The sequence below is a fragment of the Mirounga leonina genome, unplaced genomic scaffold (assembly GCF_011800145.1).
Source record: "Mirounga leonina isolate KUSES-001 unplaced genomic scaffold, KU_Mleo_1.0 Mir_234, whole genome shotgun sequence".
Lineage (NCBI taxonomy): Eukaryota > Metazoa > Chordata > Mammalia > Carnivora > Phocidae > Mirounga > Mirounga leonina.
In genome coordinates, this window is record NW_023270620.1 from 802,630 (window position 1) to 829,250 (window position 26,621).

A 26,621-nucleotide genomic window follows, 5' to 3' on the forward strand; every position below is an offset into this window, starting at 1 on the left:
GTGGCATTTGGGTTGAAATAAATTTTGAAAAAAAGGAATATTTTATCCACTGGTTTTCAAGTTTTATATCATGATAATAACAACAACAACAATAATAATAATAGCAGTAGTTACCATTCGTGAATGCTTACCATATGCCAGTCACTTTACCAGATTTTACAGATATTCTCACTTTTTTTTTTTTTTAAAGATTTTATTTATTTATTTTGACACAGAGAGAGAGACAGCGAGAGAGGGAACACAAGCAGGGGGGAATGGAAGAGGGAGAAGCAGTCTTCCCGCAGAGTAGGGAGCCCGATGTGGGGCTGGATCCCAGGACCCCGGGATCATGACTTGAGCCAAAGGCAGACGCTTAACCGAGACACCCAGGCGCCCCACAAATATATATTCTTTTTTTTTTTAAGATTTTATTTATTCATTTGACAGAGAGAGACACAGCGAGAGGGAACACAAGCAGGGGGAGAGGGAGAAGCAGGCTTCCCGCCGAGCAGGGAGCCCGATGCGGGGCTCAATCCCAGGACCCCGGGACCATGACCTGAGCTGAAGGCAGACGCTTAACGACTGAGCCACCCAGGCGCCCCAAGATATTCTCACTTTTAATCCTTACCACCAGCCTGTGAGATAAGCACTGTTATTTTCTTCATCTTGCAAATGAAGAAACTGGTGGTTTGAGAGATTAAGCTGTTTGCACAGTTACACAGGCAATCACCCGCAGAAAGAGACTTTGAACCCTGGCCAGTCCAAAGCCTGTGCTGTTTAGTCACTATGCGGTACAACTTCCGGATATCAAGAACCAGGTCTGTTTATTTTTTATGTTTTATTTTACTGCAAAATAACCCCCGTTAATTCTAGAAAAATTGTAAGGTATGAACTAGCAGAAGAAGACTCTGCAAAATACTTAAAATTACCTCTACTTAGAAATAAGCTCTGTTAACATGCTTGTTGGTATCTTTTTTTTGTGGGGCACATTGGTATGCATATATATATATACATATATATGACATATTTTTTTCTTATAAAATTACATCTGGTAAATTTTAAAACCAATTGCTAGGCATTTAATTTATTTCAACTTCTTTTGCTGGGTATTTATGCTACTGCAGCTTTTTGATGCTACAAACACCTTGCAGTAGAAATAATTAGCTGAAAATGATATACAAATAAAGCAAAATGAAACAAGACAACAAATTCAGAATGATGGACAGTAATGTCAGAGATGGGTAACAGTTGTAAAACCATTGACTCTATGTTGTATCCTGATTACCAACACAATGAAAACCACTGGCTGAGGAATATTTGCTTTTGGGGCGCCTGGGTGGCTCAATTCGTAAAGTGTGGGACTCTTGGTTTCGGCTCATGTCATGATCTCAGGTTGTGAGAGCAGCTCCTGCTCCTGTGGGGCTGTGAGCTCAGCGAGGAGTCTGCTTGAAGATCCCCCCTCCCCCACCCTCTGCTCCTCCCCCAACTTGTGCTACTGCGCGCTCTCTCTCTCCCTCCCTCTAAAATAAATAAATAAATCTTAAAAAAAAAAAAAGGAATATTTGCTTTTGAACAGATCATCATGTTGAACAGCCTTCTTTCAGCCAAAGCATTTTTTTAAAGATTTTATTTATTTATTTGAGAGAGCGAGCATGAGCAGGGAGAGGAGCAGAGGAGGAGGGAAAGGGACAAGCAGATTATGCTGAGCGCAAAGCCTGACCTGGGGGCTCAATCCCAGACCCCCAGATTGTGACCTGAGTGGAAACCCAAGAGTCTGATGCTCAACTGTCTGAGCCACCCGGTGCCCCCAGCTCAAGCATTTTCAGGAAAATCACCAGGAGCCCATAACAGGAACCAAAAGCAGGACCCCAGACCCCAGGCAGAGTCCAGGAAGGTGCTAAATCCTAACATGTAAATATAAAGAGTGATTTTCTTATGGAGGGAACTGTGTTCAGGGGAATAAGCCACAAAGCCAATGACCAGAAATGATGGCTATAATAAGAAGTAAATTTCAGAATCAAAATATTAGAACAATCATCAAAGCTGGAACAGAAAGTCAGAGCCAGGCTAACGACAACAGGGAGTTGATGCTGAGTCCCAGGACTTTGGGTCACCACCCTTTAAATCCTTCTTGCCAAAGGTCACAGAATTGGGCCTGGGGGTGAGCCTACAGGTGAGGAATATTGCCCCCAGAGCTCAAGAGAGCTCCAGAGATTAGGAATCTGGCAGGTTCTGGCAATGGGAAGTTTTGAAGGAGAACAATATAATGAAGAGTTGTTATTGATTAAATTAGTTAAGTGTAGGGAAGGAAGCAATTTAAGAGGATACTTCTTAAAACTACTGTGGTAGCAAATGAAAGGAAGAGACTCTTGGTCTGGGTAGTGGTAGGAATTACATGTCGAAAGGTATCTATATATTTCTATTAAATAAATAGATTGGAGTAATACCTGTAATGACATTCCTCTTCGTACCATATATTGGCATACAGACAAAACATGTAGTTGGCCCTTGGTGGCTATAATGCTATTACTTTTATTAAATTGAGGTTTTAACTGGTATATTAATTTTTTTTTTATTATGGAGTCCCTAAATAGGCATGCTATGTCTTATGATTGCAGTTTAAGTTAATGTTATCATGCTTTAAAATTAAAAATTAGTATCTTTTCTTGGTGCTATGAAGGCCATCACAAAATTGATGATTAATATTCTGGAAAGACGTTTCAATTAAATTTCTTGGATATTGATCAGATAAGCGCTAAGATTTATGATTGTATTCTGAAATCTTCATTAGGTGAGTCCTTTGTTGTTTTGGGTAACTCTTGGCAAGTGGTTTCCAAACCCTGGAAAATACCACTTCTGAGTTAATTTAAAAAGAGACCGCTCCTTTGCTGAGTGTCTAAGTTGTGTTTTGTTTATTTTTGTTGCACAAAGAGTAACAATTGTGTAGAAGTTGACTGTGTTCTTAATTAGAAATAACTTGGTATATTTTCTGGAGGTTTGAAATTCAAAAAACTTTCAAGGATGCTCTAAATATTATAGAAACATCCTTTAATTAACCGTAACTGATGGTTAGATTTGTTCAATGCTTTGAACTTTTGCATAAAGCCTTTCTTGACCAGAAATGACAAATATGATCATCATTTCTGTCTCTTGCATGGAATTTTCTAATGTATATTGTTTTAAAAATTACAAAGATTCTGTTCATTGTAAAAAACAAACCAAAAAACCCTAAAACAGTATTGAATATAGACTACTTTTCCTCCCAGCCCCCAAACGATAACTGTATAACAGTTTGATGCATATTTTGCCAACTTTTCACAAGGGTTCTGCTTGTGTATACATATCTACACGCACACATAGATACGTTACATGTCCCTCTTCCTCCCCTCTCCCTTCTCCCACTCACCTTACCTATTCCCCCTCCTCCTCTGTCTCTTCCTCCTTAGCAAGAGTGTGGTGATAATGCCAATGGAGAGAAGGCTTTGTTCTGTGTTCTCTCCCTTATTGAATTTCACTCCTTGGTGGAGCTTATTGTCCTTGTCCTTCCCTCCCCTTGCCTACCACCAAGGTTCAATAAATTCAGGCTATGCTTTGCTTCTTTTTATCCTCAGCAGCCAAACTAGGAGCCCTCCCGGAACAAATCCTCAACTATGTAAAAGACAGCAATTCTGGGTGTTTCTCCTGGGGACAGCGAGCTAAGCAGCCCCAGTTCTGGCCTCCCTGGTGATTGGCCGAAGGCCCAGAGGGGCTTTTTGTACCAGTTCATTCCAAGTGTGAAGTTTCTCTGGGGTTTCCTTGGGAAGTAGGTTCTTCTTTGTAACATTTTTCTTGTGTCTGTAATGGGTTGAAATTTCTTCTGCAGTAGTTATCTATCATTTCAATGCTGATTTCTAATCTTCCAGAATTTTCCAAAAAAAATTTTAATGTGTTGATAGCGGAACTTCCTTTCTTCTTTGTTCTTCTGTCATTTTAGTGGAATTTAGGTACACATGATGATTCAGTCAATTCTTTGAACCTCTCAGGTGCCTGGTCTTTTTTCTATTTTTGGTCCAGGTTTTTGGAAATTCTTTTAGGGTCCGTTTGCTATTCCTTTGACTTTTGTTATAACTTGAAAGCTTTTTTTTCTTCCAGTTTTGGATTTGATATTAATTGTAATTAGGTCACTGATAGCACACTGTTCTCTGGGTCCAGAAATGACACCATTACTTAACAAATTTCTTTTTATTGCATTTACGGGCCTCCACAAGGTCTTACTGCATTAGGCAAATTAACAATGTGAAATTCACTTTTAGAAATATAAATAACTAGCCTTTCATTTGATATATATAAAGGTCACTATCTGTAATATATATATTTGTATTTTATTTGCCAGGTGACTGAATATTGTCAGTTTTCTTTTTCAGTATCTAGATCAGTGGGAGCTATAAAAAAACAAACAAATGAATAGTAACTTTTAATGGGCACATGGGACTCAATGTATCTTAAAATGATTTCTTCATTACTATTAGAAACAAATGAATGGTTCAACATTTTTTAAATCATTGAGATATATTTGTCATACAACAGCATATTTTTTAATTTTGTCTCAGGAAGGAGAAAACATTTTCTATTTGGCAATTGAAGATATAGAAACAGATACAGAGCTGCTGATTGGCTACCTGGACAGTGACATGGAGGCCGATGAGGAAGAACAGCAAATTATGACAATGGTCCAAGAAGGGGGAGTTAAAAATTCTAAAGGACAATCAACAGCTGGCAGAAAAGGTATTGCCTCTAACTGGTGATCTGAGAGAAGGGAAGTTGTAGGAGAAATACAGTTTGAACTGCGGGTGAATTATAGTTGCATTATCATAGGGGGTTGTCAAAATAGTTGTGGTCAAAACGACTGTCAGAGGCTATCCAGCTGTAAGCCCACCTTTCTTCCAGCAGGAGGAGAATGCTGGGTGTGGGTGGTAGATGTACCCTGTAGGACTGCCAAGGTCAGCGCCAGCTCCTGGCTCCTGGCTCGCGCTGCTATCCCTGGTACGGTGGGGTGGCGAGCGATGAGGAATTTTATACTCCAGCCCTGGATCTGCCACCTAGTCAGTCTTGGAACCGAGCAAGTCACTAACTCTTGGAAACGTTACGTTCTCATATGCACAAGGGGAAGGGCGAGTGCAGAGGTGTCCAGAGGGCGCTGCTGGATGCTGGGCCTCCCTCTTGTTAGAGATCCTTAGAGAATCTGGAGCTTCTGGAAATCTCTTTCTGTTCTGATTGTAGAGGCCTGCAGGACTGTTAGGTTGTTTCAGTTGGGTAGCCCAAAACAGTGTGTTGGCTGTAGGTCTGACCTGCTTAGAGCAGTCCTGCAATCCGGAGATGTCGCTTGTTTGCCATCTGCTGGGGAATAATCGATTATTAGTGGAACTTGTTTCTGTTATGTTGTGTTTTACTCCTGATGGGGTTTGAAAGAAATATGAATGATGTTATAAGTATTCCCATTTTGTAATAGGCTGAAATTTACTATAGGGTAGTTTTTCATTTTGTTTATTAGCAAAGCCATTTCAGAAGTGACACTAGCTTCTTTAGTCACCATAGTAGTAAAGTCTCTCATAGGGATTTCCTATTCTAACTGTACGTTACTGGCTGAGAAAGTATAAGCATTCCGAGCATTGCCAGCTTATGCTTCTGTTTCTTTATTTTAGTTGGATTATTTAAGGGGAAAATGAGGACAGGTTTTCTGTTCTATCTTTCAAATATGCATTTTGCTGTTTTGCATTTCAGACTTTGGGTGATGGGGATTATTTCTGTATTATTCTGTGTTTTCTTTTTGAGGGGTATTTATTTATTTATGTGAATTACAGTATTACTGACTGCATTCCCTATGATGTACTTTTTGTATTTATTTTTTTATTTTTTTAATGTCACCACCCCACTCCCCCCAGGCATGTTATTATTGTGTCCACTATTTTAGCTTAAAAATGAGTCTCCTGCTTATCTATTATCACCCTGATTTTTCTTTAGTTAACAAATATCAAATTCACTTCGATCAGATTTACTTTTGTAAAAATAATCAACAGAAACTTAAATAGATTTTTAAAACATATGTACCAGGTACTTACATTATTAACATTATTGCTATTTTTACTTTAGAAATCCGTTTTTATTTAATAAAACCAACCCCCCCCAATAAAAACCCAAAACACTGAATAACAAACCCACAACACAAAAGAAACAAATAATCCACTCAAATGTCAAACAATGGGGAGTTTAGTTAAATAAATATGGACCCTTATTTTTTTTAATAGAGAAAATGTTAAATGGAAAAAAAAAGAGCAACAGATGAAATTGCATAAAAAGTATGATCATAAATGTAGTTATTCTTAGACTGTGCATAAAATGTGAATGGACAAAAGACAAATCAGACTTGAGAATATATTATTAAGTGGTTGTCTCTTCCTTATGGGATTATTGGTCATTTTTATTTTCTTCATATTTTCTAAATTTTCTAAATTTCATCTTATTTAATAATCAGAAAAAATCTGTAATGTAGGTAGCGTACTTTGAGAAATTTGGGTGGAGCTGTGACCATCCATAGGGACTGTTAAGCCAGAGACGCAATGGAGCCTCAATGCACCTGCCGTAATGAGTGCTGTTTTTTTGACCTTGGTCTTTTTCACATATATGTGAGATTCCCCTTGGTGATTCCACATAGTTTGCCTTGGTTGGATTTTTTTCTCTTTGTGCACTCAGTGAACTCAAGATGACCCATTTCAGGGAAAACTTTTGCTTTCTCATTCAACGTTTGTAATAACTCTTTGATGTGAAAAGTGAACATTATAGGATAAATTAAAAATTGGTTTTGATTTTGTATTAATTTGCTGAAACAAGAGAAAGGAATTAAAAGACAATGTATTTCTCTCTAGTAACACTTCCTATTATTTTTCGTGGACAACATTATTAATACTCATAGAGATAATAAGCGTTTACTCTTCTGATACTATTAAACAGAATTAATTTTGATTTTAAAATGAAGATAAAACTGAGCAGTTCTTGGCTCTTAATTTTTGTCTTCTAAATCTGTTTCCTTGTAAATGTGCAGATTGCCTTGGCCGTAAAGAGGACTATGCTTGTCCCCAGTGTGACTCGAGTTTTACCAGTGAGGAAATTCTTGCTGAGCATCTTCAGACATTGCACCAGAAACCTACGGAGGAGAAAGAATTTAAGTGCAAGAACTGTGGGAAGAAATTCCCAGTTAAACAGGCTTTGCAAAGACAGTGCGTACAGCAAAGAATATCTAAAATTATAAGCTAACACTTTTTTAACTATTCTATTTGATTTGTTTTACAGTTTTTAACTTGTGCATGTGTGCATGTGTGTGTGTGTGTGCATGTGTGTGTGTGTGACAGAGATAGGATGGGAGGAAGATAGTAAACATTCTATGTTGTCATTGTCATTAACTTTTCTTAGTATAATATGTTGATTTTGAAACATTCTGATTATTTACCTTCAACAAATGAGCATTGTTTATGCTAATAAGTCTGTCCATTTAATTACTTGCCATTAAATATCAAGCTCATTGGTTTACTAAGCTGAAATTCAGTTATGCATAATTTAGTTAGTGCTCTGAGGTCGCAAATCAAGTTTCAGTTGTCTACATTTGATATTCCCTCTGAAATCAGTAAAAGAAAAGTTTAAGAAATGGAGAGAGTTGAGAGTATAAAGAAAACAGGGACATTTTAGAAAAGAAGCACTGTTTATTTCATAACAATTTAGAAGGAACAATTTAATGATGAATAGGTATAGGATATGACATTAAGATGAATTAAATGATCCCACACATTGCTCTGCACCCTTTATTATTTGACTTTATATTAACAAGCATATAAAGTTATCTTTTTACTTAAATATTTTACACTCATTATTAAAAGTGAGAAGATAGATACATATATTTTTATTTTAAGAATGTCACCTTGTATATGAGCAAGAAATCTTTAAGAAACTTAATATTTCATTTTTTACTCATTAAAGTAAAATTCTGAAACGTGCTATATTTTATATTAAGACAATTTTCATATATATGAATCCACTTCACTTACAAAATTTGAGATGAAAAATTTCTGCTCAAAACTTAAACTTAAAAAAAACTTTTATAATAGCAAGAGAGTAAACATTTAGAAATTCTGTTATAGGCTTTTGAAAAAAAAGCAAGGGCTGTATACTTTTTAGTGAATAGACTTTAAAACTGCAGTCTAGTCAGCTTTTATTGAATCTACACCAAAGATACTTTTGCTGAGCTGGGTCTTACAGTTAAATTAGGTACTACTAAAAATTTTAAAGGGCAAAAGACAGAATGAAAACAGAGATCACAAACATGATTTTATTTAAAGTAGAGAGATTTTCTTAAGTTTTTGTCTTATGCTTCCAGTTTTTATTTCTTTTTGTTTCTTTTTTTTCTATTTCCCCTCAGTGTTCTTCAGTGCACGGCCAAAAGCAGTCTGAAGGTTTCTTCACGAAGTTTTCAGTGCTCTGTTTGCAGTTCTTCCTTCAGTTCAGCATCGAGGTTGTGTTTCTGAGTTCTCAGATGGCTGTTATCTAATTGTGGGTCATTTTTAGCATGCTGCTTTCCACGCTTTGTAGTGACTTAGTATCACAAGGCTGCTGTGGGAATTTAAGTACTTTCCTTTTTCCTGCCCAGGTAATGCATGAAACGACCCAGAAACTCGGCTAGAGAGCTTGCATTGCAAAAGCTTGCCACGATGTAAGAATTATTTAGGTATGGCTTCACCATCTCTTCTCCCTTTTCCCCTTGCCTGGTTGTCTTGCAGTTTTGAGCAGCACCAGGAGACCTGCCGGGGAGATGCCAGGTTTGTGTGCAAGGTCGACAGCTGTGGGAAGAGGCTGAAGAGCAGGGATGCCCTCAGAAGACACCAGGAAAACGTCCATGCTGGTGAGAAGTCCCTGCAGGGTCGTTTCTAAAGGGGCCTCCTCTCCCTGGGCTGCAGTGATCTGTTTTTAATTCTTGCTCTCGAGGAGAGAGCTTGCTTTTCCATTGGACTCATACAGATGTGGAGCTCTGACAGTGGACTTTTTTCTTTCACCGAACACTATTTCTTTTGCAAGTTGATTCAGCAGTGTTTGTTGTTTTTCCTATGTCTAAAGTAATCTTAGCTGGAAACCTAAGCTAGAACCTCCTGGAGCTTGGTAGGCAGGTGTATTAAGAATTAGTATTTTTAAATAACAATTTAAAGGTGAAATACAAAATTTCTCTTTACGGAGATATATTTTAAAACTGTTACATGATGCTCTTGTGCCTTAATATTTTTACAGTAAAATTCCATTTTTTAAATTTATATTTCTTCTGTATTGGAGAAAATTACTTACTGCATTTTGACATGGGAATTGAATGTATTTGGATTAATAGAGCAGATACTATTTGAATACCTTCTAATGGCCAGCTAAACAGTAAAACAAATACAACATTTGACTGTCACTTAGATCGTATCTGTTTAGCACATGGTAAATGTATTTTGGCTTAGGGATTGAATCTCTTGCACTGAGTTGAACAGATGGCTGTATTGTCAGAGTTAACTTTTCACTTCCTCAGTGTCTTTTCCTTAAAGGAGGCCGATGTTCGTGGAACTCCTCACAGCCGCCTGTATCTATACTTTTCTCATGTGTTTACATTTGCCCTTGGCTTCTGGGAAATGTGTGGAAAGATGTCTTTCTGGGTATTGGGAAAGTGGATTTCTCTTCTCCTGTCTTGTTTATTCTCACATGCATGAGAACAGGATAATCACTACTCAGCTGCCATATCCTCTCTTTGTTCATTGTCCAAAAAGTATCTCCTTTAATGTTAAAGTTATATAGAAGCGATATGAGTGTGACTACTGGCTCCCACTTGGCATCTCTGGGCCTCAGATTAAGTTTGAGCTCTAAATGAAAGCTCTAGGTGGTAGAAAGTATGGCCTTGGAAAATACAGCTTCAGGATGATATCAACAGGACTTTACAGTATTCTAACTTCTTTTTTTCCTTTTGAAGAATATATGGCTGATTTAGGGAAGATGGCATTTTTCTGAATTCATTATACTGGGCCTTCCCTATGCTTACAAAAGGCAAGCATAACTTTTTGATAGACCTGTCTTCGTAGTTTTTTTTTTTTTTAAGCTGTTATGTTTAAAATGCTGTTCTTAATTTTCTCCATCTTTGTCTGCAATGTATTACAACAAATCTTTCATGTCATTTTTAAAGTTAACTTTGCTGAACTAAGTAAAAAAGCAGATGCATACTGAAACTCTGGAAACTTGCATTCTTGTTATTGGGCATGTGGTCTTCAGGCTGTGTGATAAGCATAATTTCTTTGAGGCTTCTTGTAATTGGCCTTGGATATTGTAATATTACTGATTCTGGAAATCATGTTGACTTTGTAGGAAATAATTTATAAGAGGAATTTTTTTATATTTCTATGTTGTGGAAACATACGAAATATGGAGCATACTATATTAGTCAGAGGTTACTATATGTACCTTTTGTTGGGATCGGTACACAATCGGTCTCTCATTCATAGCCCCTCTTTTGCTTCTCCCCTTTCTTCTATGAGATACACACATTTGGAGAAAGAGTATTCCACATTCAGAATAGCATAGCAAAGCAGTGTTCACACGCTTGATTGTAGAATGCTTGGAAGCATACTTAAGCCACATTGTCCTGAAACTCACAGTACTTAGGTGACTGTGTATTCAGTACAGCTGTATTAATTTCTCATATATCTCCTACCATCATAAATAATGTGTTCCAGAATTTTTTGAAAGTTGAATCTGAAAGTAAAAAATCAAACTTAACTGAATATAGCAAAACTAAAATAGTATAAAGTCTAGTTATGGCTTTGTATGTGCTGTTGTCCTTCAGCCTAGGGAAGCTGGTAGAGTGGTAAGGACCTTCACAGTTACCCAAGAGGAAACAGAGAAAGTGAAGGGGCTGGACTTTCTTAACCCACTTCCATTTTTTTCTTTTGTTTAGATTCTGTGGGTACTAAAACCAAGAGGTTTTGTATTTATGGGAGATAACATTTGTCTGTACTCTCAGGCAAATTGTCATAACCTTTTAAAATATATTTTTTTTTCTCAGAAGAGCTAGGATTTCAGTCCTAGGATGATGAATAGAAGACATGAGGAGGAGAGGAGAGGTTGAAGAGTAGGGATGGGGGTATGGTATACTGCCTATGATTCCAGCTGGAGGGACAGTGGCAGGAAGAGGAAGCTAAAGTAAGAGGTGTGGTTGGGAATGTCTCCCTTCTTTCTGTTCTTTCCCTCAGGCTCTGACCTACCTGTTCAGAAACGTTAGGGGCTAGTCTCAAGGAGCAGCTGGTATGAGGGATAAGATCGAGCAATAAAAGTTTATGGATTGAAGGAGGGAAATGCCTGCTAGTGGGAGCTGAAAAGAAGGAATATTCTTTCTCAGTGGCCCCTCCTGTATTCAGTCTATATGTACAGAGATACTTATTTTGTTTGGGAGAATTTTCTCCTTCAGTAGCCAAATTACTTGTCAATCACTAAGAAAAAAATTTCTTGGCTCTAATATTCAGCATGCTAAAAGCAGTGCATTATATGAAATAAGTAACTTGAAGGATAAGACAAAAATTCATATTTTTCTTTTTCTAAAAGTGTTTTTCTTTCATAAACACAGTCCTATGATAAAATCATTTTGGAAAACTTTTTTTTTAACTTGTTTTGGATTGTTCTCAAAATAATAAATAAATGGAGGAGATGGGGTTGAGGTTAAGGCAGGAATAGCTATGGATTTGTCATTGTTGGGGCCAGGTGATGGATACATGGTGGTTCCTCATATTATTTGTTTACTTTTTGTATATTTGAAATTAATTAATTAAAAATTGGAAAAAAAAACACTCCAGTTATTTATGGTAGTGCAGATGATGCTATTATTACATCATATTTGAAAAATGTTTTATTGAGTCTTCATTTCTATAACCACTCTGAAATTTGAAATACGAAATGAGCTATTATGATAACTATGTAGGAAGACAAAATTGGGCTTGTTTTGTATATTAATATGAATGTCAATATAATGTTTTATTGTACCTGATTTTTTGTTTTTTAATAGTAATATGAGGAAGTATATGTTCATAGATTTTGCAGGAATCTCATGATGGAAAGAGTAATCTATGAATTCCATCTTAAAAAACCCAGAATGAGTTATTAAATATTTATGTAATACTTATATATTTATATATAAAAATGATATATTAATAATATATAATATTAAATGAAATATTCTGTTAAAATTTAAAGCAAGTAGCAAAATCAGCTTGAGTTAATAAATCTAATTTTTTATAAACACATTTGATTAATTTCAAGTAAAATTTTTCATGTAAGTGTGCTTTTTAAAAATTTTACACTAGCTTATGGAAAGGTGAAAGACCTATTTTATTTATTTAGAAATGGTATATCATGCTGAATATTTTTCAAATTTAAAAAGAAAGGGTTTAAAATGCAGTTTAATGGATATAACTATAACACTGAAAGTTTTGGAATTCTAAGTTAAGAAATACGTGTTTAGAAATATATCACTTAGAAACATTGTATCTGATGCTCCTCCTAATACTCTCATTTAAATCATGTTGGCATTTTATTTTCATTTTAGGAGATCCTAAGAAAAAGCTCATATGTTCAGTGTGCAATAAAAAGTGTTCTTCAGCATCAAGCCTGCAGGAACATAGAAAGGTCAGTAAGATAAAGATTAATGCTCATCAGAGTATAAGATCTTTTAGTCATTTATAGTGTCTGCCATGAAAATTTTTAGTTGATTTTTATATGTATACAGACAGAGCTTTGTGGATAATTTATATGCTAACATATTCTAAAATACAAGACTGATATGCAGAAAAGTAAGGTCTTGCAAAAACATATTTGAATTGTTTATCACTCAGAATTAGTAGAAATATTTCTCCATTGCAAAGTGTTACATCTAACTGAGCCTTTCACTGCAACACCTCACCCTCAAATACCATATATTTGATGAAAACTTAACAGTTTTGTGTATTTATAATGTGCTGTGCAGTGGCACTTAGCTATTAAAAATGGATGCATATTATGGTTAAGTCTGGCAAAACAAAGACAAGAGCTCCATTATTTTGAAGAACTAAAAATAAGGTACAAGTATGTCAAAGTGTTGTTGGCAGGAACAAATGATTATATTTACAGAAAATAATTTTAATACATTTTGTAATAAGCATAAAGCTTACTAAGTTGTTACTATTTTAATGTGGAAATTTAACCTGAAAAATACTCAGTAGTTATTAACCCTAACAACAGTAGCAGCACTAGTTAATAGAATTTACAATAGAATAGAACTAAAGTAGAATTTCAATTTTTGTTCTTATTATAGCAAAATCTAGAAAAATTCATATTATATAATATCACCTTATATTGTAATAACAAAGATGAATGATTATTTTTAAATTTCACATATTGTTTTGTCAGAATATCTAGGAGCATATAATATTTTCTTTTAGTAATTTAATATCGAACAAGAGAAGAGATGGTACTAGTAAACGTAAAATTTTACTTTTCTTGTGGTTTACAAAATTAATTTATCTTTTTATTTGTATATTGATATATTCCAAAATAACCTGACAGACTTTAAAATTCATATGATATTCAGTCTGGTGGCTCTAACCACGTGCCATGGATTAATCTACAAACACATGAGATAGTTAGATGGCAAAGATGTCTGAGGTTATATTTTATATGTTGGGTGATTGTGATCCTCAGGGAGAAATAGTGGAACAAGCAGTGGACGGAGAGTGAGGACAGTGGGTGTCATCTTCTGTCCCTAACACTCCATGTAACATTGGGTCTCTGTTCTCTGTTTTATTACATGTGACTTGGAACTGATTCATGCCTTTTAATTTTTTCCTCTAAGTGCCATGAAACTTTTTTTTTCTAGTTTCCAAATGGTTTTCTTATAAGATTGTTTAAAAAATATAGAACACTTGAAGAATTTGTATGTAATTCTTGTGCACGGACCATGCTAATCTTCACTGTATCATTCCAATTTTAGTACTTGTACTGCTCACTTCACTGGCATTGCTTCTGAAGAAGAACCTAGTCTGAGACAAAAAGATTGTAACCGGGTGATGGGTATTAAGGAGGGCACACGTTGTGATGAGCGCTGGGTGTTATACAGAACAAATGAATCGTTGAACACTACGTCAAAAACTAATGATGTATTTTATGTTGGCTAACTCAACATAAAAAAAAAATTATTAAAAGAAAGATTAAATCCAATTGAATAGATGTTTTTTAAATATCTTTGTACTTGTATGTATTTCTGGTCTCTAAATCGTAAGAAGTTGAAGTTTAAGGTATTTTACCAAGTTAAACATTTTACCAAATAAAATGTTTCAGGAAAGCTGGTTGTGGGGCATATTTCTGAAAAACGTTCTATTTTCCATTTATTTATTTATTTATTTTTCATAATATAAGAACCTTTTCCCGAAGGAATATCTTGGCAGATCTAAATACTACCTGGTGATGGTAGAACACAGCACCGAAGTTATCTCTGCAAAATGCTCATAACCTATTAGCTCAATGCAGCACTTCCTTCATTATAGCATAGCTCCTCTAACTTAGCCTTTCTGAATCCATAGGCAGCTTTTACTGACTCCCAATTTTGACTCTATTCTTACGGTTAGTTGGATATGTTGAATGTCTAGTAGAGTTTGGTTGCAGTATTTACCCTTGCCAGTAGAGGGTGCTTTATGAATATGCCAAATTACATTACAGTCTAGAGTGGTATCTTACATTACTATATACTATCCTATGTTACAATAAGACATATTATGGTCCTTCTTGAAAATGATCTAATTAGGGACTTCAAGTTGTAAGTTATTACCCTCCATATCAATTAGTAAGCTGGACATTTTGAAAATTGTGCTTTACTTAGCATTAGGCATAGATAAATGGTTTTACCTGTCATTTTCATTTGAAATCTGATTGTTTTATCATGCTTTTTTCGGATTTTTAAAAATAGCTTGGGCCTGAATTTTCCACTGTAAGTAAGGTATTCAACTCAAAAATGCTTTCATGTACAGTGAAAATTCTATTTTGTAATTATGGAAAATCAATTCAATTGAACCTTCAAAAATAATTCATGTTTCAGGAGCCACTAGAGTTAAGTGAACAAGTATAGATACTATGCTGCAGTAGTTTTTTTAACAGTTAACGTTTTATATTTGGTTGAATAATTTTAGAAATTTAATATGTTAATATAAATTTCATATTAAAATTAAAATAAACTAAATATGTTTTCATTTATGTATGGTTCAGAAGGCATATCATCTTTTTAAGGGTATATTGTTAGTATAAAACATATTGTTATTATAAAAGGCATATATTACAGAAACACAGAGTTTAAGAATATAAATGTCTTCATACTATCTTTAAATAAATATTACGCATAATATCATTGCTCCTTAAACATAGTTGTTCGACCAAAGCCACGGTGAGGGTCTTGGATGATTGAAGAGGCTGTCTTTAAAATGGCTCAGGCTGAAAGTTTTTCTTCTGTACTGCGTACTACTTGCTTTCTGAGTACTTGTGCAGACTCCCCCCTTGTTTTCTGAGGAGTCATAGAACTCTTTGGACTCCATGTATTCACTGATTGAGATGAGGTGGCACTGTATGGAAGCAGAGATGTAAGTCAGACTCTAGTGGAATGACACCATTCTGCTTCTCCCTTGTTTATCTACCTTTTCTCTGCTTTTCTCAGAGGAGTTTACTCATCAGGGTCTGACAGAATCAGGTCTGACAGAAGCAGAAGGTGGCTAGGCAGCCTCAGACCTGCCATGGGGTTGGGCATAGAATTAAGGCACAGACTGCAGACCTGGGATCTGTTAACTTTCCTAGCTTTTGTTTCCCTGCCTTTCCCGCTTTTCACTCTCTCGGTCTTGAGTTCTTCTATGGCCACTTAGATCAAGGGAGCCGTTCACCAGAATACAACCCAAGCCCCTCTTTACTCACTGCTGTACCAGTTCATGGTCCTCTGCCTTGACTTCTCTCTGCAGTGGCCCTAGTTATTCTGCAAGGATAAGCATAGTATCTGGCTTTCCAAGGGAGGGCCTTTGCTTGTCTGGTGTTTAGTATTGTGAGCTCTACCTTTCACGAGGTTGAAACCAAAACCTAACTTCACCATTTTTGAATCTTTGGCAAAACAACGTGATGCTCTTGTTTATTGGGTTGATCAACATTTCTAATATAAGCCTTCTTGTAGTACATTCCTCTTAGAACTTTGTGCATTGTTTCTGATCATAAACTGGACTTCTACTTTTCATACCACCTATTCAATTTCTTTGAGTTAGTGTCTGGAAGGGAAAGAGCTAAACTTAATATCTAGTTGTAATCATTATTTAGCCAGTTGTTTGCTAAGGTTATGCTCCTCCTCTTCTTCTTACGGTTTTTGAGCTTTTCTTTTTGTTGTGATCTTCCTATCATGTAAGAATTTCACTGTGAGCTAAATGTTTTTCAGAATCATACATCTTCTTGCCTTTCATGGTAATTAATGCTTTGTTCTGTAGTATATACATTTAAATTTAAAATAGTTTGACTACTGTAAAGGAGATCTTATTACCTATAGATTACATATTTTCAAATCTAAATTTGTGCGTAACAAAGAATTAATGTAAATTAGGTATAACTTTTTACAGAGTGTAGAAATTTAATATTCCCTAAATAGTCAGCTGTATCACATATTTAAATACTGTGCTGCAATCTTGTATTTTCTTTCCTTTTTAAATTTTATTTATTTGTTTGAGAGAGAGAGCTAGAGTGGGGAGGGAGAGTGAGAGGAGGAAGCAGACTCCCCGCTGAGCAGGGAGCCTGACGTGAGGCTCCATCCCAGGACCCTGGGATCATGACCTGAGCCAAAGGCAGCCGCTTAACCGACTGAGCCACCCAGGCATCCTTCCAATCTTGTGTTTTCTTTTAATGATAAGATTTTACTAGGTAACATGTTCACTGCATTTTCAATTTATATAAGACAGTGTGAACAAATTAGGACTGAATACATAGATATTGCAGTAGCAGCTCTCTACATGTTTATACTTTTACTTTTGCTCTAATTTATTTGGCTTTGACAGTTGACTTAACTGTCCACTTAACCTTTGCAGATTCATGAGATATTTGATTGTCAAGAATGTATGAAGAAATTTATTTCAGCTAACCAGCTAAAACGTCACATGATCACTCACTCAGGTAAAGTATATATTTTTCCATTTATATTGAAATCACTATGAAAGATGCACTTTGTCATTTTTAGGAGCTCTGAGAGTAGTAATCAGGAAGCCTGGCTCTTAGTTCTAGTTTGGCCATTAATTAGTCATGTGATTTTGAACAAGTTACTTAGCCTCTCTAGACCTGTTTATTTATAAAGCCAAGGTGATTGGACTAAATGATATCAAAGATCTTCAGAGTCACCATTTAACTTGTAATCTACTCCTCTTTGAGCCTTAGATTCTGTTCTTTATCTGTGAAAAGGTATCTTACCTTTCAAAATTGCTGTGAAGTTTAAATGAGATCATTATGTATTGTGCTAGCATAATAATGTCTGACTTTTAGGAGGGATTCAGCAATTAGAATTTCTACCTTTCTAGATACTTTCACATTCTAACTAAGGTACTAATAAATATTAGTGAGAAATTTATAAATACATTTTGAGAATACAAGTTTTTAAAGCCGTAGTTTCATTTTAGGCAAGTTTGAGTAATACGGCTGTTAAACAGATTTTTCAAAAATAAGGTCTGAGAATAAATTTTGCTTTATGAAGTCTCCTTCTAGAGTTTAGAACATCTATCATTGGAGGCCACTGAAGTCAGAATGTTTTTGAATATCCACTTTGCTTGGCGACAGATATAGATATTTTGACAAATGGAAATAGGAGATCAAACACTGGTGGACTGTTCAGATATGCTTTGTTTGAAACAAGCAGTATTTTTTAAATCTAGTGGTCAACATTACATGAACATTGCATAAATATGGATTTTATACAATAACCTAGGTGTGTTGTTTCTGCTGAGAATTGAAGCTGTGCCCATATGGGGTCCACTTGTTCGAGTAGGAGGCAGGTCTGTCATTTACTTTTATCACTGTCAGGCCACTCTTGGCATTCGGGGTTGTGACCCTGGTTTAAACTCACACCTATCAGCAGATTTTTCATCTGGAAGTAGGACTTTTTCCTTGAATTTAAATTTCATCCTTACATCTAAGCTGCTTTATACACGTAGTTTACAGTATAGGTCTATAAAAGAACTAGCTTACATTTCTTTTGTGAATAGGCTCACGTATCTAACAGAAATGGATTGGAAAGTAGATTTTTTTCTCAGTTGTTTCAATCATGTTTTAGTTGACTTATCCATAAGAAGTAATATAAGGTAAGGCTATTTCCGTTTTTGTCCTTTACTTTTATATAGATGTGAGATTGTCTGCACTCATTTTTCACAGAAAAACGACCCTATAATTGTGAGATTTGTAATAAATCTTTCAAGAGGCTCGATCAAGTGGGCGCCCACAAAGTAATACACAGCGAAGATAAGCCTTACAAATGCAAGCTTTGTGGAAAGGGATTTGCCCACAGAAATGTTTACAAGAATCACAAGAAGGTAAAACCTTATTCATATTATTATTACTGTCTTTGCTGATTTGTTTTTGATTTCTAATTGTTGTTTTTTTTTTTAGAGGTTTTTGTATATCTGGACATGCTGTACATGTGGACTAACTAGAGGACGATTTTGCTTATACGTTCTACCCCCTCACTCAGGCCATAACCCCACCTGGCCTTATTTCCTGTTTTCCATCCTCTGTTGAAACTGTTCTTATAAGCAAAGTGTCATCTAGTGTTTCCCAGTGTTGTACTAATTACAAACTCTTTTCTTCTTTTCCTTTTTTCTCTAAAATTTGACACTCTTGTTCATGGTAGCTTTTTTGAAATTCTCTTCATCTTTGATGTATAATTGGCTAGGTGTTCCACCAATTTCTCTGGACACTTTCATCTCTCCTCCCTCAGGAGGTTATCCTGGATGCGTTGGCTATGGACCTCTTCTAGGTTCTCTGCATCAGCTACATCCATGACTTCTGCCATCAACTCTATACCAGCAAATCCCAAATGATTTCTTTCTTTAACCCAGGCTTCAGACTCACATTTATTTTTCTTTATTTGATACATAATTGTATATCTTTTTGACCTAATGAATTTAGCATGTCCCAGAATGACCTTTTTATTCTTTATGCCCCAGATAACCTCTCTTTTGGAGTTTCTTCTTTTTGTTAATGAGAGCATATATTTATTCCTGTCTGTTTCTTTAGTCTTAGACCCTTTTTAAAATTAGAAGCCAGTTCTTTTTTTAAATTATTTTAATTTTTATGTATTTATGTATTTATTTATTTATTTTGAGAGAGAGAGAGAGAAAGAGAGTGAGCAGGGGAAGGGACAAAGGAAGAGGGAGAGAGAGAATCTTAAGCAGGCTCCATCCCCAGTGCGGAGCCTGACTTGGGGCTTGATCTCACAACCCTGAGATTATGACCGGAGCTGAAATCAAGAGTTGGAAGCCCAACTGACTGAGCTACCCAGGTACCCCTAGAAGCCAATTCTTAAAGATGCTACCCTCTACATTGGCTCATCACCCTCATTCCTTTACCATCCTATATCCTGATTATTGCTCATCTTCATTACTTTAATACCCATCTAATCAAATTCTTATTACTTTTCACTTTCCACTTACCCATCCTCCTAGATAAATTGTTCCACAGTGCAACTCTATCACTCTTGTACTCTAATATTATGAGTAGATTTCCAATGCCTATGAAAGTTATAGCATATGCATGTTACCCTGTCATTCAGAGTTCTCTACCCATGACCTCAGCTTTTCTAGATTTTTATCCTTTTCTCTGCATTAGTCATACCTAAGACAACTTGGCATTTGCTTTCAGTCAGCGTGACCTAACTTTCCCTTCTTCTTTTCTTTAAATTTTTAATTTTATTTTTAACTAAACTCTACACCCAATGTGGGTATTGAACTCATAACCTGAGATTAAGAGTCACCATGCTCTACTGACTGAGTCAGCCAGGTGCTCTACCCCTTCCTCTTTTCTGATAGGACTCCAAGTTATGGTCTCTTAGTTTTCTTAATTTCTGTTTGCATTTCCTATGCTTTACCTTTACTCTGGTTCTTGTTTCAGAATGTATTAGTTTTATTTATCTACTCTGTGTTGATAATAAATAATGTTTGAGTTGAATTCAGAATATTTGTCCAAAGACATTCAACATCTAAATAATGCATATTAAGATGTATTTATGATGTGATAAATAATTGATTATTGATATTTTAGAAAGGTTTTATTGAAGTATAAATGGCATACAGTATTATTAGTTTAGTGTATACAAATAGTGATTTAACGTTTGTATACATTGTAATCTGATTACCACAGTAAGTCTACCATCTGTCATTGTACAAAGTTAATACTATATTATTGACTGTATTCTTTATACTGTACATTATATCCCCATCACCTATTCATTTTATAACTGGAAATTTGTGTCTCTTGATTCCCTTTACCCATATCACCCCCTTAACCCCCTCACCTTTTGGCAACCACCACTCAGTTCTCTGTCTGTGAATCTGGATTTTGTTTTGTTCTATTTGGTAGTAAGTTGTCTATTTTTTTTTTTTTTTTTTGGCTTCCACTTAATAAGTGAAATTATGAAGTATTCATCTTTCTCTGTTTCACTTATCTCATTAGCCTAATACCCTCAAGGTCCATCCATGTTGTCACAAATGACAAGATTTCATTCTTTTCTGTGGCTGAATAATATTCCATTGTATACACATGTACTTCATGTTCTTTATATATTTATCTATCGATGGACACTTAGATTGTTTCCATATCTTGACTATTGTAAATAATCATGCAATGAATGTAGGGGTGCGTATATTTTTTTTTAATTAGTGTTTTGTTTACTTTGGATAGATACCCATCCGTGGAATTGCTGGATAATATGGTAGTTTTTAATTTTTTGAAGAAATTTAGTACTGTTTTCCATACTGGTTGCACCAGTTTACATTCACACCAACAGTGTATGGTTTTTTTTTTTTTTCCTACATCCTTGCCAACACTCGTTATTTCTTGTCATTCTGATGATAGCTATTCTGATAGGTGTGAGGTAATATCTCACTGTGACTTTGATTTGCATTTCCCTGATGATTAGTGATGTTGAGCATCTTTTCCTGTTGGCCATCTATATGTCTTCTTTGGAAAAATGTCTATTTACATCCTTTGCCTATTTTTTAATGGGTTTTTTTTATTGTTGTTGTTGTTGTTATTGAGTTGTATGTGTTTATTATATATTTTGAATATTAACCTTTTATCAGATATATGACTTGCATATATCTTCCCCCATTCAGTAGGTTGTTCATTTTGTTGATGGTTTTCTTTGCTGTGCAGATGTTCTTTAGTTTGATGTAGTCCTATTTGTTTATTTTTGCTTTTGTTGCCCTTGTCTTTGGAGCCAGATCCAAAAAACATTGCTAAGACCGATGTCAAGGAGCTTACTGCTTATGTTTTCTTTTAGGAGTTTTATGGTTTCAGGTCTTACATCAAGTCTTCAATCCATTTTAAATTAATTTTTGAATATTGGGTAAGATAGCAGTTTAATTTCATCCTTTTGTATGTGGCTGTCCAGTTTTCCCACTACTATTGATTGAACAGAATGTTCTTTCCCCATTGTATATGCTTGCCTCCCCTATCATAAATTAATTGACCATATATGCATGGCTTTATTTCTGGGCTGTCTATTCTGTTCCATTGATCTATGTGTCTATTGTTTTGTTAATATCATATTGTTATGATATAGCTTTGTAGTATAATTTGAAATTTGGGAATGTGATACCTCTAACTTTGTTCTTCTTTATCCAGATTGCTTTGGCTATTTGTAGTCTGTAGTTCCATAAAATTTTAGAGTTATTGTTTCTCCTTCTGTGAAAAATGCCATTGGAATTTTGGTAGGGATTTTATTGAACCTGTAGATTGCTTTGGGTAGTATGGACATTTTAACAGTATTAATTCTTCCAATCCATGAGCATGGCATATCTTTCCATTTATTTGTGTCTTCAGCTTTTTTCATCAATTTGTTATAGTTTCCGAGTACAGGCCTTTACCTCTTTGGTTAAATTTACTCCTAGGAATTACATTCTTCTCGATGCAATTGTAAATGGGATTGTTTTCTTGATTTCTCTTTCTTATAGTTAATCTTATTAGTGTGTGAAAATGCAGTGGAATTTTGTGTGTTAATGTTGTATCTTGAAACTTTATTGAATTCATTTATTAGTTCTAACAGCTTTCCTGGTGAAGTCTTTGGGATTTTCTATATATAGTATCTTTCATCTGCAAATAAGGACAGATTTACTTCTTCCTTTCAATCTGGATGCCTTTTAGTTCTCTTTCTTACTAAATTGCTTTGGCTAGGACTTCCAATATTATGTTGGATAAAAGCAGAGAGAGTAGACATCCTTGTCTTGTTCCTGATTTTAAGGGAAAACTTTCAGCTTTTCATCACTGAGTTTGATATTAGCTGTGGACTAGTTATATATGGGCTTTATTATGTTGAGCTACATTCCCTCTATACCTACTTTGTTTAGAATTTTTATCATAAGTGAATGTTGAATTTTGTCAAATGCTTTTTCTTCATCTCTTTGAGATGAGCATATAATTTTTATCTTTCATTTTGTTAATGTGGTTTATCATGTTGATTGATTTGTGAATATTGAAACCATCCTTGCATCTCTGGAATAAATCCACTTGATCATGGTATATGATCTTAATGTGTTCTTGAATTCGGTTTGCTAATATTTTGTTGAGGATTTCTGCATCTATTTTTTTCTGTTATATTGGCTCATAATTTTTTTTTCTCTCCTCTTCCTACACTGCCTCCTCTTCTTCTTTTTTTTGTGGTGTCTTTGTCTAGTTTGGATATCAGGGTAATATTGTCTTTGTAAATGGGTTTGGAAGCATTCCCTCCTCTTCAATTTCTTTTGGAAGAGTTTGAGAATGCTAGGTCTTAAATCTTTGAATGTTTGGTAGAATTCACCAGTGATCCCATCTTGTCCTGGATTTTTGTTTGTTGAGAAGTTTTGATTACCGATTCAGTCTTCTTACTGTAATTGGTCTATTTAGATTTTTTATTCATGATTTGGTCTTTTTTAAAAGTTTATTTATGGGAATTTATCTATGTCTTCTAGATTATCCAATTTTTTGACATGTAATTCTTTTTGTAGTTGTATGATGGTTTGCATTTCTGTGGTATCAGTTTTAACTTCTCCTCTTTCTGATTTTATTTATAAGAACCTTCTCAGCCTCTATTTCACTGACTTCCATTCTGATCTTTATTATTTCCTTTCTTCTACTAGCTTTAGGTGTCATTTTTTCTTCTGTTTTTGTTTTTTTTTTTCTTTTTCTAGTGGTTGGGAAAGATGCTTGATATGATTGAAATCTTTCTGAATTTTTTGAGACTTGCTTTGTGGCCTAACATGGGATCTATCCTGGGGAATATTCTATGTGCACCTGAGAAGAATGTGTATTTATCTGCTTTTCGATGAAAGGTTCTGTATTTATCTATTAAGTACATCTGGTGTAATGTGTTGTATAAACCTATGTTCCCTTATAGACTTTCTGTCTACATGATTTCTACTTTCTGTCTGGATGATTTATCCGTTGGTATAAATATGGTGTTAAAAAACAGTACTGTTATGTTTTTTTTATGTTCTTGATGTCAAATTTCACATCCTTTATGTATTCCTAATTATTTAATTTTATTACTTTTGTCTTTTAACCTTCATATTAACTTTATAAATGGTTAATCCACTGTTTTTACTAAATATTTACCTTTTTTAGTGAGATTTTTACTTTCATATGTTTTCTTGTTATTAATTAGTGCCCTTTCTTTTCAGCTTAAAGAAGTCCCTTTAACATTCCTTTTAGGTCTGGTTTAGTGGTGATGAACTCCTTTGCTTTTGCTTATCTGGAAAATGCTTTATCTCTCCTTCTATTCTGAATGATAACCTTGCCAGGTAGAGTATTCTTGGTTGGAAGTTTTTTCCTTTCGAACTTTGAATACTTTATGCCACTGTCTTCTGGCCTGCAGAGTTTCTGCTGAAAACTCTGGGGATAGCTTTATAGGATTTCCTTTGTACATAACACATTATTTTTCTGTTGCTGTTTTTAAGATTCTCTCTTTAACTTTTGGCATTTTAATTATAATGTGAGTTGGTGTGGCTATCTCCCTGGGCTTTCTGGACCTACATGTTTGTTTCCTTTCTCAGATTAGCAAAATTATCAGTCATTATTTCTTCAAAAAGTTTCCTGTCACTTTCTTTTTCTTCTCCTTCTAAGATCTCTATAATGTGGATGATATTCTGCTTCATGATGTTCCATTTGCCACTTAAGCTGTCTTTACTTTTTGAAATTCCTTTTTGTTTTTGCTGCTCTGTCAGGGTAAGTTCTGTTGTTTTTGTCTTTGAGTTTGCTGATCTGTTCTTCTGCTTCATTCAGTCTTCTGTTGAGCCCTTCTAGTGTATTTTTCAGTTCAGTTATTATATTCTTCAGTTCTATGACTTTTGTTTGGTTCTTTCTTATATTTTCTATCTCGTTTTTGGAGTTTTCATCCAGCTTCATAATCATTACTTTGTTTTCATATTTTCACTTCTGATTTTATTTGTTTTCTCTCTCTCCCTCCCTCCTTTTTTTTTTTTTTTTTTAACAAGTCTGACCAAAAGTTCCATCAATTTTGTTAATTTTTTCAAAGAACCAGCTCCTGGTTTCATTGATCTCTTCTATTGTTTGTTTATTTTACTCTTTATTTCATTAATTTCTCCTTCAGTCTTTATTATTTTCTTCCTTCTACTGGCTTTGAGCTTTGTTTATTCTTCTTTTTCTAGCTCCTTTAGGTGGAAGATTATTTGCTTATTTGGGATTTTTCTTGCTTCTTGAGGTAAGCCTATACTGCTATAACTCATGGGCCCAGAAGTGTAATCCCCGTGGTCATGAGATTATCCCCTGCTCCAGACATTCAAGAGTTGTACCCTTTGTGGGCTTTGTGTGCTCACTGGCTGTGGTGGAATTGCAGTTGAAGCTTGGGGGCTTGGAGTGCTTGCCCAGTTGGCTGTGGTACTGCTTGCTTATTGATTTTGGTTAATACATTTTAGCATGCTGTTAAGTAATATGTATATAATATCTTTTAAAATAACTTGTTAATTATTTTTCTCTTAGACTATTCCATTGGAGTTATAGTTATTTCAATATTTATTGAGACTTCAAAGCATCATTCTTTCTCTTTTAAAATCATTTAAAAAGTTATGACATCATTTTAGCTTTAGCCTAAAAAGAAAAAAAAAAAAAAAGTTAGATTTACCAGAGAGTAAAAAGAGTTGATTGATAGTGTCCCAAATCGTCTCTTTCTAATTTCTTGCTGACTGTTCTTAGGTTTAATTCAAGCATTAAATGATCAGGGGCAGGACCACGTTCATTACTTCTGCTTTGGAATTGCATGACTGTAAAAAATTATCTGGCTAGTTTCCTGCTCAGTCTCTGGAACTCTCTTGCTCCATTCTTTGATGAAACTGATCTACCCACATTTACGAGTTTTTCAGTTGGGCTTATGTTATATGCCATATGGGAATTTGGCACAGGATCTTTGCACCATCTCTCATACATTCAGCCATAAATCATATGAAAGTAATAATGAGGTCTTGGGAAGGATAGAAACAATGATGCTTATAATTTCTAAAGTGGAAAGCACATTCAGTCCTTCTGCTATAGACAAATGTGCTTCTCACTGTTATGATCCTAGCATGTATTTGTGGTATGGTTAAGTGAAAAAGTCTGAAATATTCTCCATGAGTTATGTGAAAAAAGCAAATAAACTTTTTCTTCTATCATTATTCATTAATGGCCAGTTAGGAAACTGAAAAATAAGGATATGCAAGGAAATTAGAAAAAAAAATTTGAGTCAAACTGATCTCCATCATATAGCATGACCAAAGGTTGTTATTTTAAATAAATTAATTATTCTGGTTTCCTTGGTGATGTAACTTTTGCATTTTTATTATACTTAGTTTATTCATTTTGGGGTCAGTTCTCTTAACATTTGGATTTTCTTGAAAAGGAAATACTATCTTTCAGTGTGATTATGGCAATATCAAACTTTGAAGGGGTGATTTTTGTTCCTAAAACTTAGTTACTTGTTTCATCATTTTGCCAGTAAGTAGGCTCAATAGGTCAAAATTAGTTTTTCCTCTCTCTAATCCTTTCTGACAATTATTTGACCTGATTACTAGTTGAATTTTTTGGATCTAGTTAAAATAATGATTGTTTATCTGGGTCTAACTAGATCTATAAATCACAACTGGACAGACACTTCAGAACTACAGGTGGCAGAAACTAGTCTTCACCTCCATTTTTTTTCCTTATCAAATTTATTGAAAAGCAAAATTGAAATAAAGTGTATAGTGCTTCCCTCCTCCTGCTCTAGGCAGGACATCTAGATGGACTCAGTCATCCTAGATCATGAAGCTGGTACTACATGCTTGATGATGGAAATGAAT

General features: G+C 34.9%; 1 protein-coding gene and 1 non-coding gene across 3 annotated transcripts in view; one reads left to right on the forward strand and one right to left on the reverse strand.

Moving 5' to 3' along the window:
- PRDM5 (PR/SET domain 5) overlaps positions 1-26,621 on the forward strand; it is a 196,796-nt gene that overhangs the window by 74,859 nt on the left and 95,316 nt on the right. For both annotated transcript variants that reach the window (XM_035029313.1, XM_035029314.1), the window contains exons 4-10: positions 4,569-4,743; positions 7,058-7,232; positions 8,426-8,518; positions 8,784-8,905; positions 12,617-12,696; positions 17,142-17,226; positions 18,472-18,629. In XM_035029313.1, the coding sequence (XP_034885204.1) occupies positions 4,569-4,743; positions 7,058-7,232; positions 8,426-8,518; positions 8,784-8,905; positions 12,617-12,696; positions 17,142-17,226; positions 18,472-18,629 (888 nt within the window). The remainder of the gene's footprint in view (positions 1-4,568; positions 4,744-7,057; positions 7,233-8,425; positions 8,519-8,783; positions 8,906-12,616; positions 12,697-17,141; positions 17,227-18,471; positions 18,630-26,621) is intronic.
- On the reverse strand, positions 13,953-14,056 carry LOC118026450. The gene has a single exon (XR_004683588.1). It is a non-coding gene; the product is annotated as a U6 spliceosomal RNA (small nuclear RNA).